This window comes from Vicia villosa, unplaced genomic scaffold, assembly GCF_029867415.1.
Source record: "Vicia villosa cultivar HV-30 ecotype Madison, WI unplaced genomic scaffold, Vvil1.0 ctg.000843F_1_1, whole genome shotgun sequence".
Taxonomy (NCBI): Eukaryota; Viridiplantae; Streptophyta; class Magnoliopsida; order Fabales; family Fabaceae; genus Vicia; species Vicia villosa.
The window spans coordinates 254,839-274,939 of record NW_026705373.1 but is presented as its reverse complement, the minus strand read 5'-3'; the positions used below and the strand labels follow the sequence as shown (position 1 = coordinate 274,939).

The 20,101-nt window shown below is 40.1% G+C and overlaps 1 protein-coding gene and 1 non-coding gene across 5 annotated transcripts; both read right to left on the bottom strand.

Moving 5' to 3' along the window:
* Positions 1–8,240: 8,240 nt before the first annotated feature.
* On the bottom strand, positions 8,241–8,312 carry TRNAP-UGG (transfer RNA proline (anticodon UGG)). Its single transcript has one exon. It is a non-coding gene; the product is annotated as a tRNA-Pro (tRNA).
* Positions 8,313–8,864: 552 nt separating this feature from the next.
* On the bottom strand, positions 8,865–13,338 carry LOC131631554 (uncharacterized). 4 transcript variants are annotated; one of them, XM_058902353.1, is made up of 3 exons: positions 13,224–13,301; positions 12,784–12,853; positions 8,865–12,112 (listed from the first exon to the last, which is right to left on the bottom strand). In XM_058902353.1, the coding sequence occupies exon 3, from the start codon at positions 12,006–12,008 to the stop codon at positions 9,102–9,104; it is 2,907 nt and encodes a 968-aa protein (XP_058758336.1). In that variant the 5' UTR covers positions 12,009–12,112; positions 12,784–12,853; positions 13,224–13,301; the 3' UTR covers positions 8,865–9,101. The 4 variants fall into 4 exon arrangements, with proteins under 4 accessions (XP_058758336.1, XP_058758334.1, XP_058758337.1 ...); XM_058902351.1 differs by having other exon boundaries at positions 13,160–13,291; XM_058902354.1 differs by lacking the exon at positions 12,784–12,853 and having other exon boundaries at positions 13,224–13,338.
* Between the last annotated feature and the right edge of the window lie 6,763 nt (positions 13,339–20,101).

Sequence of the window (20,101 nt, the reverse complement as noted above, 5' to 3'; positions counted from 1 at the left end):
GGACTCCGAATCGAGCGAGTATGTTCCGCTTGTAAAATCGGAGTACGTTTTGGGATGTGATTTTAGCGAGCGCTTCAGCTTCTATCCATTTCGTGAAGTAGTCCACAACGACCACCAGGTATTTGTTTTGATAGGATCCGACCGGGAAAGGTCCGAGGAGGTCCATTCCCCACGTGGAGAAAGGCCAAGGTGAGGAGAGAGATTTGAGCTCGTTCGGCGGAGCCAGGTGCATGTCGGCGTGACGCTGGCATTTGTCGCATTTCTTGACGTGTTCCTTGGCGTCCTGCTGCATGGTCGGCCAATAGTAGCCGGCTCTGAGGGCTTTCCTAGCTAGTGACCGCCCGCCGAGGTGCTGGCCGTTGATTCCACCATGGAGTTCTTGGAGCACCTCCAGTGCTTGCGAGGCATCAATACATTTAAGGAGGGGGATGGAGAAACCTCGTCGGTACAGTTTGTTTTCGAGGATAGTGTATGAACATGCTCGTCTTTTAATTGTTGAAGCTTCTTTCGCGTCGGCGGGGAGCTCGTCTTTCGTGAGGAAGTTGTACACTGGGGTCATCCAGCATTGGTTGTCTCCGATGGCGAATATCTGTAGAGCTCGCGCGCTTTCGCCTATACTTGGCCTGGGCAGAATTTCTTGGATAACTGATTTGTTTCCCCCTTTCTTTCTCGTGCTCGCAAGTTTGGATAGTATGTCGGCGCGCGAGTTGTGCTCTCGGGGAATATGCTCGACTTCTGCTTTGGCGAATTTCTTCATCTTGTCCTTGACGAGCGCGAGATATTCGGCGAGTATGTCGTTTTTGGCCTGGTAGTCGCCGCTGACGTGGGATGCGACGAGTTGGGAATCCGTATAGATCTTGATCTCTCGTGCGCCTACGTCCTCAGCGAGTCTCAGGCCTGCGAGGAGGGCTTCGTACTCGGCCTGGTTGTTCGATGTGTTGAAGGATAGGACTAAGGATATTTCTATGATAAGTCCCTCGTCGTTTTCCAAGATAATGCCTGCCCCGCTGCCCGAGCTGCTCGAGGCGCCATCTACGTAGATGGTCCATTTGTCTTTGGCCATGTCGAGCGAGTCGGCGATAGAGGTCATCTCGGCTACGAAGTCCGCCAGTGCCTGTGCTTTTAGTGCCTTCCTGCTCTCATACTGTACGTCGAATTCTGAAAGCTCGAGGGACCATCTTAGCATTCTGCCGGCCATGTCCGGTCGGCTGAGGAGTTGCTTGATGGGTTGGTCCGTCCGAACAAAGATTGTGTGGGCGAGGAAGTAGTATCGTAGCCTTCTGGCCGCTATTACTAGGGCCATGGCGACTTTCTCGATCTGTTGGTATCGCACCTCGGGTCCCTGTAGGGCTTTGCTGGTGAAATATAAGGGTTTTTGTCCGTCTACGGTTTCTCGGATCAGTGCCGCGCTGATGGCCTCGTTTGAAACGGCTAGGTAAAGGTACAGAGGCTCGTTGTCGTCTGGTCGAGAAAGGACGGGCGGTTCGGAAAGTATTTGCTTAAGGTGTGCAAGTGCTTGCTCGCATTCTTCGGACCATTCGAAGGCTACTTCTTTGCGTAGCAGTTTGAAGAAAGGGAGGGCGTGCTGGGCAGATTTCGCGACGAAACGTGAAAGTGCAGTGAGCATCCCGTTTAAGATTTGGATGGATTTTTTATTGTTAGGAGTAGGGAGTTCAGAGAATGCTCGGCACTTATCTGGGTTGGCTTCTATTCCTCGTTCGGTCAGATAGAAACCGAGGAATTTTCCTGCCCGGACGCCGAAGGTGCATTTCTCTGGGTTGAAGCGCATCTTGCAGGATCTGGCCTGCTCGAACACGCGCTCGAGATGGGAGGTGTGGTCGGTGTCTTCTCGAGATTTGACGATCATATCGTCCATGTATACCTCGAGGGTGTCGCCGATCTCCCCACCAAACACTTTGTTCATCATCCGTTGATACGTGGATCCCGCGTTTTTGAGGCCGAAGGGCATTACGTTGTAGTAATAGTTGCCCGACTCGGTCATAAACGCCGTGTACTGCTTGTCGCTCCTCGCCATGGGGATCTGGTTGTAACCTGAATAAGCATCCATGAAAGACAATAGTTTATAGCCGGCCGAGTTGTCGACCAGTCTATCAATGTTTGGTAAAGGATAGGCGTCTTTTGGACATGCCCGGTTAACATCAGTATAATCAACACACATTCTCCATTTTCCATTAGATTTCTTAACAAGTACAACGTTTGAGAGCCAAGTTGAATACTTGGCCTCGGAAATAAAATTTGCCTCTAGGAGGTCTTTTACAGCTTTCTCGGCAGCCCCCGCTTTCTCGGGAGACTGCCGACGCCTACGTTGAACTACGGCCTTTGCGGCTGGATCGATGGAGAGGTGGTGGCAGGCGACCTCAGGGTCGAGTCCGGGCATTTCCGCGGCGCTCCAGGCGAACAGATCAGCATTGGCTCGAAGGCAGGCTATGAGCTGCTTCCTCGGAAGGTCTGGGATCCCTTTACCGATTTTCACTGCTTTGTCAGGGTTTTTGCCCAAGGGGACCAGCTCGAAATCTCCGTCCGGAACTGGTCGGAAGGGGTGAGGTGACTTCGACCGCGTCTCTTCCCCAGTCTTTAGTTCTTCCTCTGCAAACCGGGCATCCAGGTCGACTGAGCTGACGTTGGTTGTCTGATGCTGGTCTTCTCGAGGATGCTTGTCTTCGGCCCTTGGCTTTTTGTTGGAGCTGGTCGGCGGAGCGATCAGTTCTAATCCTTTGACGGAGGCGTCGAAGATTCTTCTGGCTGCTTCAATATCGGCGTTGATGGTGGCCACTCGTCCTGTCCTCGTGTAGAACTTCATCTTCAGGTGGACAGTGGAGGGTACAGCGGTCAGTTCGGCCAGAGTGGGGCGTCCGATGATGCAGTTGTACAGGGTTTTGCAGTCGATCACCAAGAACCTGGTTTTGACTTGCCTAGAAGCCTCCCCTTCCCCGAAGGTGACAATCAGCTCGACGTAACCCCATGGTTTAGTGGTAGCTCCGTTGAAACCTTGAAGGTCTGAACCCACATACGGAGTGAGGTGCGAGTCGTCTAGCTGGAGTGTCCGGAAGAGATGGGAGTACATGATGTCGACCGAGCTGCCTTCATCGACTAAGACTCGTCGAACATCGAAGTTCGCCATTCTGGCTCGGACGAGCAGAGGAATCGTGGCGTTTGGAGCTCCGCCGGGTAGTTCCTCCAGGTAGAAAGTGATTGGTTCTGACTTTCCCCGGAACTTCCGCAATGTGGGGCCGAGGTCCGCGTTGGCGCTGAGCAACTCATCGAACTTTCTCTTGACTGAACTGATGGTGAGGGAGCCTGGATCCCCGCCGTTGGAGACGACCATGGTGAATGGGAAATTTTCCCATTTGCTAAGTGCGGTGAGGATCCCGGCTGATGGCACGAAATCCTCTGGGCGAGTGACGGACAGTGCTACTTGTAGGGGCCTGTTGTCCGGTGAATTCCCTTCGTCAGAGTTTCTGTGGTCGTCCCTTCGGGAAGGTTCCCCTTTCTGTGTGTATTTTGAAAGGCGGCCCTCCTTGATCAGTGTTTCAATTGCATCTTTGAGGTGGATGCATTCTTCGGTCAGATGGCCGTGACTTCTATGGTATTTGCAATACTTTGATTTGTCGGTTCCCGGCCTTGCGGGGTTCGACTTTGGGGGCCTGATGTTTGATTTCTTGAAGTCGGTGTTCTGGCATTCGGCCAGGATCCTCTCCCGTGAGGTGTTCAGAGGGGTGTAGTCATTGAAGCGACCAGATGGTCCTCGGCGCTCTTTGATGTCGAGTGATCTGTCGTCTTTCCTTTTTTCATGCCCTCTCTTCGAACCTGGGTGCTCGTAGTTTGAACTGCGAGCGGGGTCACTGCCTCGCGAAGCTTTGATGGCAGCAGCCTCTCCTTCCTCGAATGCGATGAACGCTTTAGCTTTGCGAAGGAGGGCGTTCATGGAGTGGACCTTTTCAATCTTAATGGCCTTCTTAAAGTCACTGCCGGGGAGAAGTCCCCGTTCTAAGAGGTATCTCTTCATGTAGTCCTCTGTTTGTACTTGGACGGCCTCCTTGTTGAACCTGTCGAGGTAATCCCGAAGAGGTTCGTTGGGCCCTTGTATCACGGCCTCGAGATTGGCCTCTGATTTTGGTTGTCGTCGGGAGGCTGTGAAATGGCTCAGGAAGAGTTCCTTGAGGTCGGTCCAGGAATGGATGGAGTTGGGGCGGAGATTTCTGTACCAAGTCATTGCTCCCTTCCTGAGGGTGGTCGGGAAGATGCGGCACTTGATAGAGCCCTTGACGACGTGGTAGTCCATGACCGCTTCGATGCTCCGAATATGGTCGTCAGGGTCAGTGGTTCCATCATACTGGTCCAACGCCGGGGGTTTTTCCATCCCTCGAGGAAGGCGGGCTCTTCGGATGTCCTCGGACAGAGGGCTGCGGAAGTCTTCGTCGCTTGGTCTTGGTGAAGTTGAATGTCTGCCTCGTCGGGGTCTTTCCTGGTCATTGTTGGGACCGGCGCGATTATCCCGAGGAGAGGGACGCTCACGGGGTTTCAGCACAGCCTTGGAGGGGCCCTGATGACCCTGCTCGGGGGAGAGGCTTCTCGCTTCAGTGGCCTCTGGTCTCTGGTTCTTCCTGCTCTTTCTCGGTGGAGAGCGGGAATATGACCTCCGACGGCGGTGTCTTCTAGGTGGCGAGCGTGAAGAAGATGGGGAGCGCCGGCGGTGCCTCCTCGGAGGTGAGCGCGAGGAGGAATAGGAGCGCGACCGGTAATGTCTCCGCGGAGGGGAGCGGTACCGTCGTTTCCTTTCCAGCTCGTGGATACGGTCGTCTTGAAGTCGGAGGAGGTTGTTCGTCTTTTGCAGTTCTTTGAGCAGGAGGACAGTGACGGGGTCAGCATCCTCGGGGATGTTGAGCGGTTCCTCCTCTTCTACATGACGGGTCCTCTGCCTGTCGGAGGTGTGGGTGAATGAGGAAGCAGCGTGCCCATCTCTGGCGTCGGTCTCATTCTCATTCTGGGGGCGCTCAGGCCCATTGTGGGTTCGGGCCTGCTGGTCTTCCCCGTTCTGAAAGTGTCCCTCGGGAGGGTTTTGTTCGACATTCTGAACCTGTTGGAGGCCCTGCAGCTGCTGGACGTTCTGGACCCGCTGCCTCCTAGGTTGCGAAGTCTCATGTCTCGACCTTCCCTGTCCGGCAAGGGCATGTTGAGGTTCTTCTTGCCGGCGGCGATTCGTCACCTCGCGGGTGGAATCTTCGATCAGATGTTCCAGGAGGAAGGGGTCGGAGCTTGGGATGTTGTTGTTAGCCTTGACGATCGTGAAAGGTTATGCTTTGATCTTTGTTAAAGAAGGGGGAGCAAGATTCCCACAGACGGCGCCACTGATCGTACCTGATCAGGAGAATCGTCAAGGCAGCAGAATCTGGCTTGGAGAGCAAGATGGGGGGGGTACCTGCAAGGTTCTCCGATGCTTAAGTTAGTAGCTATCAGAGAATGAGGGTTGAGAGTGAAGAATAGAATACCTGACCCTCTAGTGAAAGAGGGTATTTATAGCCCCCAGCGCTGGGCCAAGGTTCCCTAATTGGGCCAGATCCAATTGGAGGCCCACGTGCTAGGGAACTGCCAGAACGTCCCGTGCTAGGGCTGAGTCAGCAGGAGACTCACGTTCTGGATGCACATAGCGTAGGGTTCGGAGATGGTTGACCGAATCCTTCGCTGAGACGTGACGTGTGGTCTTCGCGCGTGGATAGCTCTTGGTGGTTATCCAGTGAGTGAGCCCAAAAGATTTGGGCCTGCTCGGCCGGAGTCTTCGCGCGGGGGCAGCCCTTGATGGTTGCCCAGCAATTGGGCCCAAGGGAATTGGGCCTGCTCGGCTGGTAACAAGGGTTGGGCCTGCTCGGCCCAGTCTAGAACAATATCAATTCTTCAATGTCATGTTATGCAACTAACACCGATTCAATGCATGTGGTACCAACAGAGCATAAGCTATCTCCATAGTACCAATTTGGGAAGCAACAGGGCATAAGCCCTCAACGATTCGCCAATCCATGCCAACAATAGGGCATAAGTCCTCAACAATGTATGCATGCAACTCTAATATACAACATCATAATTATGCAACTACAGGGCGTAAGCCCTCAACATTATGCCTTTCCAGGCCAACAATAACTTCATCATCATACCGACATTAATTCATCATAGAAAGCATACATCATGTTACATCAGCGCATAATCACATCACTTCATCATAGCATAATTACTGGAAAAATACATCATATGGCTCATTTTATTTTACCACAGTGTAGTTCTTCGCGTTATCTTTCTAACACTTCGAACGACACATCAAATAGACCAGTTCAAAAGTTATGGCCAAACGATTTCGCATTACAAAATCCAGGGAGCTGACACGGCCGCCCGTGTCAGGTGACACGGCCTGTGTTACTTCCAACCCAAAATTCCATTTATTCCACGTTTCTGAAATCACTATCCATGGCCCAAAAAACCACTTTTTCTACACGATTTTGTGCGATTTCTCTAGTTTTTCAGCCTTTTAACAGACCCCAAACCCCAAGTTTTGACCTCCAACAAACCCAAAATATATCATATCATATGGTAATTTAGTCATGGGAAACAAACACCTCACAACCTCAATTTCCAACAAAATCACAAGGATTGCATAATCTATTTCACCCAATTCATTGATAGAATGAAATTCTCACTAAACCAAGATTTGAAACAAGCAATAGGATTAGATTATACGAGTAATAACCCTTACCCACATATTATTATGTATCCCATTAGACAATTAGAGCCCCACCTTACCTTGGAATTCCTAGTAAAGCTTCTTTACCTCTAACAATGGAGTTCTCCCCTCTTCTTCCTCGTGCCCTTACTCTCTTCCTCTTCCTCGAGCCCTTATAGGTTTGTATTGATCAATATTACTAGCACCTTTGATTTTGGGAATGAGCACAATGGTGTTAGAATTATAATGAGGAAAAATTCATTCATCCTTGAAAAATTGAATAACTGCATTAATGACGTCTTGACCAATAATGTCTCAGTACATTTGAAAGAAGAAAGCTCCAAATCCATCAGGGCCAGGAAGACTATCTATTTTGAGGCTCATAACTGCACGTTTAACTTCTATATTAGATAGTGTGAGGGTGAGAAGTGTGTTGGCTTGCTCAGAAACCAGTCTAGAAATAGTTTCATCAACAGAGTCATTATCAAGAAAAACATCTTTGTTAAAAAGCTTTTTGTACTAACTTGAGGAAAAAGACTCAAATGTGTCCATATTAGTAGTTATAACACCATCAATGTTAAGAGAGCTGGTTAGATTAATACTTCTTTTAATTTGAGCATATTTATGAAAAAACTTGGTCTTCCTATCACCATTGACACACCAGTTAATAAGACTTATTCTAGATTAAGCATTTCGTCCAGCTTGATTTGAGCAACTTTTTCTTAATGGTGAAAAAGATCATAAATGACCCTGGTTCGTAATTACTTTCTGAATGTTATTAAGAGTCTCCTAAACATATGTAACATTAGCCTGCACATTAGTCTACACATTGCAAAAATAACTTTTATTTTTGTGTGGTTTTGTTTAGTGTTCTAAAAAAAAATATTAAACCAAATTTTTATATTGATAATGCATCACAAACACTCATAAATATTATTTTAAAAATGATTTAAATAATTTACAAAAATTTAACAGTTGTGATAGTGCATATAAAAAAAATCTAAAGAAGTATATAAAGTATTTTGCTAAATAACTTTATTAAAAATATATGACTATTTACTTTATAAACATATTTTCTATTTTATATATTTATTTATAATTTGTTAATAAAAAAATAAAAAACTTTTAAAGATGACCATTCTAAAAAAAAGTGAAAACAATTTTTCAAATAAAACGCATACAAATTTTTTAGACTCGCCATTCAGTATGAAAATGTGGAGGAAATAGAAGAATTTTTTTCAAAATATCATTTTAAAGACAAAAAATAATTTTGTCCATTGATTCCTCTTTGCATCTTATATTACCAATTATCTGTAATTTAATTTTCCAAGCTCTAATATTGTATTCAAACTTTACCCTGGTTGAAGATTTGAAACACACAAAAATTGACCAAACAACCCCCTTCCTTCTCTCTATATAGGAAGTTTGGTTACTAAATGAGAGATGTTTTATATTTTTGGAGCAAGCGTAAAAATTAGTGAATGCCTGACGTTGAAAAGGTGGTAAAAATGGGGCATTCGGAGAATCGAACTCCGGACCTCTCGCACCCAAAGCGAGAATCATACCACTAGACCAAATGCCCCCTTGTGTTTTATATCCGAAATACGTATTACTGAATTGGAATCACGTGACTGTAGCACGGTAAGAATGGGATCTTCGTAGCATCACCCAATTGTCAAGTTTGCTCGGTTGAGGCTATTTGGAGTGGTTTTGGAAATTTGTATGAAATTAATTTGTTTTCCGATTCAGTGTTGAACATCCAACTTTTTACAATGTAAGTTTAGAATTCAGATATACAAGAATAAAAAATGAGTATAAAAGAACAAGTCTTAAATGAACAATTGGTTTTTGAAGATACTGGAAAACTGGCATGAAGAAAAAGAGTGTTTTGTATTATTTTTCTGATGTAACTTGGGAGTGTATTTACAGTTTGTGGCGAATATGATGCGTTTTCAAGATGATCGTTTAAAAGTTTCTTTCTGTTTGATTTGCATTGCACTCTATGCATGCCTTTTGCTCTCTCCTTGTGTTTTCATCTGGAGCTTATTAATGTGTCCCTGTTTCTCAGAAAAAAAACTTCCCTACCAGAACAAATCATCTTGAGCCATTTGATAATAATAAGATCCAGTTAAAATACACTTAACTATGCAAATTATCAACTAAACAAGTTTAGCATTCATTTTCATCTATTAAAAAACATAGTACTCTGTCTCTAAGTTTTGTAGACGACAAATTCAACTGGCAGCAGAGAAACAAAACCAAAAACCTGTCTAAAAAATTATCCGGTTAGCAAATGTTGCTCCCTGACTAAACAGTTTAAGACTAATACAGTTAAACAAGGCTTCTTGATAAAACACTCCAATTCGGCGAATCATTCCTTGCTAAGATAATGCAGTGGTATTGCACCCGGATCAAGTTCCCAGAAGCCTCTCAGATTGTTGCCATGTTCTTCTGTAAGTTTGAAAGCAGGTATCTTGTGGGAAAATTTGAGCACCTCATTCTTTGAGATCGTCATGGTCATCGTTGATCCTCCGCTACTTAACTTGCCCTTAAAAACTGAACAGTAACCACTTACCTTCTCTAGAAACAAAACATCTGTCCACATATCACCGTCTTCAATAATTTCCACTATATCATACTTCCAGTTTTTCAAATCAGAACGTTTGATTTTAGTCGTCCAGTCCCTATATAATGCCCAAATTTCACCCTTCCGCGGAAAAATTTCATACACCTGATGTGAAATAGAACTAGGATGCACCTGATGTGAAATAGAATTGGTGTTGCTGTAAGTGCAAAGCTTGGCATTTGGCTTGACTTTAAATCTTCCACAAGAAATGATCATATCTTTATCATCCCATCTAATAACTTTCTTAGGTAGCCAGCAGTCAGTAAGATAAAATACTTCCAACTCAATTTTTGGGCCAATCCTCCTAACCCCTTTAATCTGGCCGTAGTATTTTGGAAGTTCGTCCTCATCACCATAAAATGCCCAAATCTGGCCAGCCTCAAACTTTTCATGAGACCTCTCAGCATCAAATTGGTAGAACGAAGGGTCTGGAACTTCAAAAGAATCTGGGACCGAAGCTGATGGAGCACTAACATCATCAATATGATCAACAGGGTCCTTCTTCTCTACTGATTCGCTTTTTTCCAAATTCACCTTGGCAGAAGATGCAACGTTCACTTCTAAATCATCAGGAGCGCCAATCTCTTCTATCGGCAAGGATATAGGATCGAGCTCATAACATCCTTCAGGAACGCCTGCTCTTTCCTGACCAGTCATTTTAAAAGATGGAATCCTATGAGAGAATCTGAACAACTCAGCTGGTGATATTTGAAATGGTTGGGTACCTCCATTTGTAATTCGAGAGAAGAGGCTCACATAACCTTTCAACTTAGCCAAGTATGCAACAATTACTCCTGCGCCTTCAACATAATCCGACAAGATCTCAACATATTCCAAATCATACTTCTGATGAGATTCAGCATCCAGATACCATTTAATATCCCAATTCTTAAAAAGAGCCCAAGTTTCTCCTTTTCTAGGATACACTTTAAAAGTAGTACGGGTAATCCTTTCCCATAAAGTCAGATGAGAGAACATCGGTTGATCTTTAATGGTTACAGTCTTACCAAGTTTATATTTCCCACAGGAACTTGGCAGTTTCTCCTCAATCCACCTGAGTTCATCTTCGTCATCAGGATCTGCCTCGAGCCAAGTTATCTGCAACTTGAATCCAGGAGAAAAAACTTTTTTGATTAGAGCGTAGAATCTAGGCATGCCATCTGTGTCATCATAAACAGCCCAAATCTGCCCGGGAGTGAAGCATCCCTCTTTCTTGTCTTTGTCAAAGTCACTGAACTCTGGATCAGGATAAACAAAACCATCTGAATGATTTGATGATTTGGAGTCTGAATGATCTGAAACTTCATCAATCTTTGAGCTGCCCGCTGTTTCTTTTCCTCCCACCTCCTTAATTTTTACATCTATATTTTTTAAGCTCTCTTCAGAATTAATTTTTTGCTTCTGCTGCTTTACCCCTTTCAAATCATCTTTCAGACCAGCAGCCAAACCATTCTGATCATTTGTTTCAGTTTCCTCCTGATTATTTTCACGATCACTTTGGGGTGAAACACTTTCCTTACCCTGTTTTGAAGGTTCCAACTCATCATCATTATCACTTACATTCTCGTTGTAGGAAACCTGGTGCTTTTGCCGTGTAGATCTACGTGGACGCTCATCTCTAGAAGTCGAAACACCAGGAAAACCATTGTTAGAAAATGAATCATCTTCATCTTCAGAATCAGTGCTGCCTATAGACTCGGAACTTTCACTGGAATGTACTATATGCTTTCTCTTTCTCTTTTCATTTGGCTTTGCAGAGACATTTGAAGTAGAGCCTTTCTTATGATGAGATTCCTTATTGGACCTCTGAGCACGCAAACCACCTTGAGATCCAACATCAACCTTAGAAGCAACATGATTCGGAGTATTGTTCTGATGGCCAAAAGTTTTCCGACTTGAATTAGTTGCTGGTTTGGTACCATGCGGATCCACCTCATATGCAACGAAGGGCTTACTGCAACGTTGACAGCGAAGAGATCTATTTAAAACTGACCGGTAATACTCAAACTTCACTGAACAAAATGAGCACATAGTCCAAAAAGTAGAACCGTCACCAGCATTAAGCCCATGCTGAAATGGATGCTTAGACTGCTGCGGTTGCGGCGGCTGTGATTGCGGTGGCTGCGGTTGCGGCTGCTGAGGATTTATGTTTGTGAAAATGGGCCGGAAATTAGTTTGCATTACAGGATTAAAATTCACTGGAACACTCCGTTGATGAGATGGCATGGCAGTTCTGCTCATTGAAAACTTGCTCAAGCTCATGTTAAGTAATAAACGTTTATCTCTATCCAAAAGAACTCTTTGAGCTTCTCCAATCAGCTTAAATGCAGCTTCTGCACCAGCAAACTTGTTTTTGTCAGGATGGAGTTGGAGAGCAAACTTCTTGTACTGCTTCTTAATTATTGCATCATTATCATTGCGATCAATTTGTAAAACTTTATACCAGTCCACCACATTTGTATTACCTTGTAATTTTGGCTCAGCAGAGCAATGCACATCACAAATAACAAGCATTTGAGCGATATTCTCCAGATCGGGATATAGTTTTTGAGCCTTATTGACAAATGTACGAGCCCCTATGAAATCTTTGCTTTCCATTTTCTTTTCAGCAATATCCTTGGCCCTTAAGGCCTCTTCTTTATTGCAGTCCATCAAAAGTCCAAATTTCAAACCCTGACAAGTGAAGACAGCAAGTTATATAGCCCACAAAGCATAAATCCCGTCAAAAAACTACAGCCTTCACATTCAGATTGACCCTGCAGTTTATGTACAACTTACAAATATTAGATCCCACATCAACCAAAAACTCTTCAAAAAAGGAAGGAGCTGTTGATATTGCAAACAGATTTCTAAACATAAAACTTATGAATCAGTATTTTGCCTACCACCACAAGTAGAATAAGATAAGCAGTAAGATTTTCACCCAAAAAAGATTAGCATTAAGATATTTTTCATATCTTATAAAAGGTGGGATATCTGAATTAATCAGACACAACAACAACCAAAACTTATCCCATTAAGTAGGGTCGGCTACATGGATCAACAACCAAAACTTATCCCATTAAGTAGGGTCGGCTACATGGATCAACTGCGCCATAATGTTCTATCTAGGACCATGCTTCTATCCAAATCCTTAATCTCAAGATCTTTCTTAATAACTTCTCTTATGAAGAGAATATTTACAACATACCCATAACCCACTTTCTTTCGGCTAAAAAAATTAAGACTCTGATCTCTTTTGTTTCCCTTCTTCTTTTCTCTGTTCCCCCCTCTCTTGAGCATGATTGCTATGTCTAGTCTAAACCTGCCATCCCCACATTTGATTCAAATCAAAACTATACCTACACTACACTATCACAAATCAAGAAGAAAAAAAAACTAACACAGTTCAAAAAATCATCTCAACATAAACAATGAACAAACTTACTATGGCAATGACACCATTTCTCATACAATTCCACCACCACACCAAACAAGCAATGTTCAAATTCCAAAACCTTAAAGAAAAAAAAAAAAGAAAATCAAAATGAAGTTACATGCAAAACCCTAATCAATCCAGAAACTCATAAACAGTCAACAGATAAAGACAACAATCTAATTAATACTGAGAAGACTTAAAAGAAATTAAAGAACTACCATAACAACTAAGTAAAACACCAATCATGAACAAATCAAAGGGGAAAGTTCAATAAATATTGGGAGATTATTAAAACCCTAAAATTCGGTAACGGTGAAAAACGAAATGAGTTGAAGATATAAAAGAAAAAGGTTGAAAAGAGAAAGGGGTTTGAATTTGAAGAAACCTGGTAGCGTTTGGAAATGAAGAAGATTAGAATCGACGAATGAAAATGAAGAAGGAAGAAAAACCTGCGAGTGTTTTGGTGAGAGTTGAAAAAACACGCTCTTCTCAATAGAAGTAGTACCATTTTGTTATAGTAGTAGGTAGTTAGGAGTTTTGTTTTCTTCCTGTATTGCCATTGTGATTCTTGAATTTCAGTGTTGTTTTTGTTGTAATTTCTTCCAACTTTGAGGGTTTATGGTCTGAACTTGATCCAACGGTCTATGTTTTTTTAAACTATTATTTTCAATATATATTTTGATCTAACGGTTTATAAGTTTTTTAATTTTTTTGTGTTAATTATAGTTTTTTTAATCCTATTATCCGGTGTTTTTTAAATCAGATCGAACTGGGCGGTCGGACCACTCGAATTGAGAATCGGAAAGGTCGTCAGTTGGGTCGAATTACTGGAACGAATATGCTATTGAATCAGTGAAAACCGACCAAAACCGGTCAAAATTGGTAAAAACAGATGAATCGACGCGTTAAATGCATGTTTTTTTCCGAACAAAACGACTTTGATAATTTTAAAAAATATATAATTAGATGTTATTCAAAACTTATTCAGAACAAGTTTTTCCGTTTGCAATTAGATCTACAGTTTAAAACTTATTTAAATTTATATTTTGTATTATTTTGTTGTGTGTGATGATAATATTTTGAATTTTAATTTAAAGAATGAATATGTAAAATTATGACATTTTGAAATTTGAGTCATCTGATTTGACCGATTTAATAAAATATATAATTTTGTTATAGAGACTAATTTAGTCAACTGAATTATTTAGTTTAAATTGGTTTAATCACGTGATTAGACATGTGATCCAGTCAATAAACTAGTGATCTAATATCCACACCAATTTAATAATCAATCCGATTTTCAAAACATTACAATTATCTATGAGTCTTCTATTTTTTTTTTTGTCTCTTTCGTAATTTCTTCAATTATTAAAAATTTATCATTTTTTATTTAATTGTTTATATTTTTTATTTTAAAGAGTTTAAAGATAGTGAACTGACGGTGTAAACTAGTTTTACACTTGCCATGTCATATTAGTTTTTTTAAATTAAAATTGTATTTTACTTGGATACATGATTGTGATTGGTTGACAGTCTAAAAATATTTTACACTGTCGATGCATATCTCTTTTTCTCTATTTTAAAATAGATAAATGTTTTGCCATTGATCTAATATGTAATTTTGTGTTTATTTATTATATTATTTTTAAATTTGTAATCTTTCACGTTATCACACTTAGTATGTGTGAGTTATGTGCTAGACTAGACTCCTCCTAACCAAAAATACAATCTCTAAGGGTATGTTTGGATATCATGAAATGAACGGAGCGGAATGGAATGGAGCGGAATGAGATGGAGCGGAGTGGAACGGAGCGGAACGAATATACCATTCCATTGTTTGGAAATTTTAGAACGGAATAAGACAAATTATTCATTCCGCCCAAATCGGAGGGGAAGGAATATGGTGGTAAGTGATGGAATGGAATGGAATCCATACCACTCCTTTCCGCTCCGCTCCATCTGTTTTTAAATTATCCAAACAACGGAATATCATTTTATTTCATTCCATTCCGCTCCGCTCCATCCGATTCCATCAATCCAAACAAAACCTAAGTTTTTAAATATCAAAACTATTTTTTTTTAGTTTGGTTTAGAGGTTTCACTGTGAGAATATTTTATATGAAAATTTTGAATTTAAATTTGAGTAATGTATTTAGTACGAAGGAAATTGGAGAAGAAATGCAAGAATGTCCATATGTCACTATATTATAGGAAAAATTTTAATTTATTTTTAATTTTATTTCCTTTTTAATAGGAATCATGGGGTGGTGGTGATAATGAATGGTTGAGATTTATTCTTGCCTTTTTTGTTTTTATGTTTTCTTAACAATTAGCATTTTCCTTTAAATTTAGATCACCATATTTATTCTTTGCAAATACGTAATTAAATATTGTTGATCACTCAACTAACTACAAATTAAACAATTTAAAATTTATATATTAAAAAAAAACAAGTTTGTTACTGCCTCTCATTTACATGGAATAGGAAAACCTAGAAATTTCATAAGTATTTCTGAAAATAAATTGTGTTATACAACCCACAAGGATATTTTATATGGGATTTGTTTGTGTAAGAAAAGATAAGTTGACAAAAGTGATTTTGAGAGGCATCACATTATTTTGATATACTTGTTGACGACAACTATTTTTTATGTTGTATAATTTATTGTGTCGAATCCACTTTTGCAAGAATGTGAGGTTAAAATGCAAGAAGATAAATGTTATTTTGTAAGAGTTATCATCACACATAATCAGAGAATAAATTACATATTTCTATAAGGGTGTGTTTGGTTGTGAGAAAAAATTGAGAAGAGAATGAAAGGTGAGAAAGAAGATGAGAAGAGAGAAAGTGATGAAAAATAGAATAAATTTAGAGTATTGTTTAGTTTAAAAAAAGAAGAAAAATAGAAGAGAGAGAGAGAGATAAGTGCGTTTCATTTTTAAAAAGACAAAATTGTCCTTGTGTTTCAAAAATAATTTATTTTATTTAACCCATATAAATATTTTTTAAAGTAAAAATGGTATGACAATTTATAAAGATAAGGACAAAAATGGAAGATGAATAAAAGAGTCACATTCTTGTTCCTTTCTTCTCATGTTAGCAGAGAAATGAAAAACGTGTAGGCTCCACTCTTTTCGAGTTTCTCTTAGCAATTTTTCTTCATATCAAGTAGAAGAAATACAACACTTCTCTTCAAATTCTCTCTCTTCTCAACTTCACTCTTACCAAACACAGGCTAAGTGTGTGGTGATTCTTCATCTATAAGAATGTATAAGAAGGTGTTGCAGTACTTATTGTTGAAAATAGAAAATGTTATTTTTTTATATTTTAGAAAGGTCCTCTGAATTTGGGTGATTCAAAGTCCATCATAGTTGTTAGTGTTTGGAAATTAAGTAAGTGGTGTGCTTCTTGTTATCGTTAGAAGATTGTAATATAAATCTTAGTAGTAGGCTTGTGCAAAGATATGATAACAGTGAAATCTCTCACGGGATATGAGGGGATTGGAGTACTCTTGTTTGAAAAGAGTGACCAGGATATATCCTTGTGTTATTCACTTTCCACACTTTACTTTTCCCTTTCTTATTGATTCATTTGTTGATAATTCTGGAAAATAATTAAAAAAAAACTAAAAAAAATGCTTAAAATCTCTACAAATTCGTCAAACCTAATTCACCTCCTCTTAGGTTGTGCACTTTATACTTACAGAAAACAAAATTATTTGTAAAATCAAAGTTTGGAAATATTTTGTAAATTAGATGAATAAATTAGTATGGGTGTTCGCGAGCCAGTTTGGTTTGGTTTTGAGAGAATCTGATGTCCAAACCGATCAAAAATATATGGATTGGATTGGATTTGACATTTTTGCGATAAAGCCCAAACTGAACCAGACTGATAAACAACATGTTGGTTTGGGTTGGATTGATCGGATACACTAAAAACAAATGTGCACAAATATTTTTAAAAAATATCAAATTTACATCAGCTAAATTTCAATAATAATATAAAATCCATAGTTTTTTTCGTTTCTCCATATAGATTGTGAATGTCACAAATGATATTTCATTTTTTGGATTAACTGTCATATATTTGTCAACTACAAAGAATAATGAACCTAAATAAACTTGTTCGCCGAATTTCATCGTGTAAATTATTCCAATTTTCTAAAAGCGGCCATAATTTCTTCCACTGTTCTAATTTATGACTTTACATCATCGACTTTATATTTTGTAACTACAACAATTAATCAAAACAACTAAACAAAATTCTTTCCTCAATTTCCTTGAATTGGGAAAACATTAAAGACTTATATCTAAATCATTCTATTACACTGGAATGGCTTAACCTATGTCTAAAACATTCTATTACAAAACTGTCCTATTGAAATATGTTTTATAACCTATTGACAGTTACACAATGGAACAAAGATAAAAAGGGAAATTAAACATTTAGCAACAATAATGATAGAAAAAACTAAAAAAGGAGTAACTAATAGGAAAGCAATTCAACAATCCCTTCCCCCATAAAACCCTAAATTAGCAATATTAATAGTTACCTTTTTCTTGATATGCAACTTGACAATAACTCCAACACCACATATCCGCTTCTGGAAACACACCAATGACGTGACAGTGTTCTTCTACTTTTCATTCTTACATCCGCAACGTGAATGGTATTAGAGGCGAACACTTTACAGGCACCGCCGACGAATCTTCCCCCTTCCATGTGAGTCAACACCATCATACCTGAAACAACAAACACTAAATCAAAATCAAAATTAAACCTGTCTGATACTCCATAATAACAATGAAAAAAGAGAGGGAGAAGGAAGAAGAAGAGGGATAAGGAGAAGGAAGAAGCAACAATTATGTAAGTGAGAGGGTGGTTTATGAAGATGGAGGTGAAACGATTTCAATTTTGTAACCGATGTTGGTAGTGGAAGGGTTGTGTCTTAACTACCCATGATGAAAGAAGAAAATGAAAAGAGAATTCGAAAGCGGAAAAAAATAGGAAATTAGAGAAAGAGAGAAGCTGATGTGGAAAATTGAAAGAATAGTTGCTGACGTGGCAGCACGAAGATTAGGAAAAAAGACAGACTTTTCTTATATGACAGATTATGACACTCATTAATACATGTGGCTTATACAATTTGGTGTCATGTGTCAATATTAATTTAACAAAATATATTTTTGCGAATTGTGGCATTCAATCCCCCTTGGTTTAAATGCTTCTTCCTTTACCACTTATCCGTTAACATCTTTTGTTAAATAGTTGCAATGAAATTGTAATATATGAAAATTGCGCTAAATCATAATTTCTATGATTTCATCCTAATATGCAACTGTCTCGTAAGGGTTTAAGCATTATCTCATAAGTGTGGTTGTATAATAACAAACAACTGTAAAAAGAATCTCATATATGAAGCTTTAATGGAAGATGATGGTGCAAATTATGAGAGAAAAAGTGAATAGTAAAGTTACATAATCAAACAACCAAAGATGATTAAAGTTTGAAATGGTGGAGCACTAAATAAACATACATGAATACCTCATAAACAAACACATATGTTCTCATCGATTTGAAAAAATTATGAATTTGTATGACGGTTGGACATGAAGATATGAACACAATCTTAGAATTAGGGACTGAAATAAAAAAAAAGAAAGGTTACATAGGCTAAAACCAAAAGCGCACAAACTTATAGGGACGAAAACATTATTTAATCCAAAATTATGGATTTGTATTCATATCTTTATCCCTAACCTTTTTTCAAACCCAAAATTTTATTAAACCCAAAATTATTCTTTGTTTTCCCTTTTTTCTTCTTGATGCCCGAATTGCTTGTTTGAATGACAATTATCACACGTGTTATTATTCTTTGCTTACAAATAATTTCTCACGCTTCTATCAAGACCAAAGACAACCATTGTACAACAAAAAATCACCACCAATTCTATTAGATGACGAAGCTTGCAAATTCTTCTCCCATCATCACAAACAACAACAAAATTAAATGAAACGAATTAGATAAAGGTGTAGAGGAAGAAGAAGAATACAAATTAAAGAAGAGGAAGAAAAAGAAGTTTAAATTGTAAAATTATTTCATTTTTTAATTTAGTCCTCATTCTTACTTGGTGCATGCATCCATCATGTTTTATACTTTGTCAGCTCGATGAAGGGAAATATGGTGTTTGAGTTTGGTAAGTGGATCGGTGACTCTTGGGTTTGGGGTGATTTTGGAATACAAATGGATCTGCTGTCCGCTCCTCTTCGTCCTGGTGGAAAGATTTAGTTAACCTGGATGCTGGAAATTTGGAATCGGTTTTGATCGGGAATCTCTCTTATCGTTTGGGAGGGGGGAGCGCTATTCTCTTCTAGGAATCTCTTTGGCTTGGTGATTTTATTTTCAAGGAAGCTTTTTCTGTCTTATACTCTGTCAGCTCGATGAAGAGAAAGATGGTGTTTGAGTTTGGTAAGCGGATCGGTGACTATTGGGTTTGGGGTGATTTTGGAATACAAATGGATCTGCTGTCCGCTTCTTCTTTGGCAGTATATCAGCAACTTCTTATCCTCATTGGGCCTGTAGCTCCGGTAAAGGACAATCTGGATGTTTTGTTCTGGAAGTATGATAGGGATCATGGCTATAGCGCTAAGGCAGGTAATGACCGTTTGACGGGCAGAACATATATTTTGAACTTTAGTGATGACATTTCCAGAGCTTTTCGTACGTTGTGGTCCGCTTAAGTGCCGTTCAACATTAAGGGTTTTGTCTGGAGATGTCTTTTAAACAGGTTACCAACCAAAGATCAGCTGGTTCGTAGAGGTATCCTGTTAACAAATTCGGATCCGTTTTGTGTTTTTTGTGCAGGGGAGGTGGAATCGTTATCTCATATTTTCTTCGATTGCTCAGTAGCGAGGAGGGTGTGGAACAATATAGCACTTTGGACAGGCTTGGATCTGGTTCATGAGGAGATTCCTTGGAAAAAAATTCTTCAGTAGGGTGCTTTAGCGAGATCGTCGAAAGTCAATAGAAGAAAGGAGGGGCTGGTATGGATGGCTGTGGTAAGGGGCCTTTGGTTGAGGAGAAATGACATTATTTTTAATAGTGGAATTTGTAATGTTAATGATATCACTTGGGAGATCAAATTGAAGATTTGGAGATGGTTGTTTTTCGGCGAAATTGCTTATTCCAAGTGTAATTTCTACGACTTTTGTAAAAACCCATTATTTTACTTAAGGTAGATTTCAGTTGGTTAGTAATTTCTTTGTTCCGAACTTTTTGCTCCTCTTTTGTAAGCGGGTTCGAGTACCCCTAGTACTCGTTATATA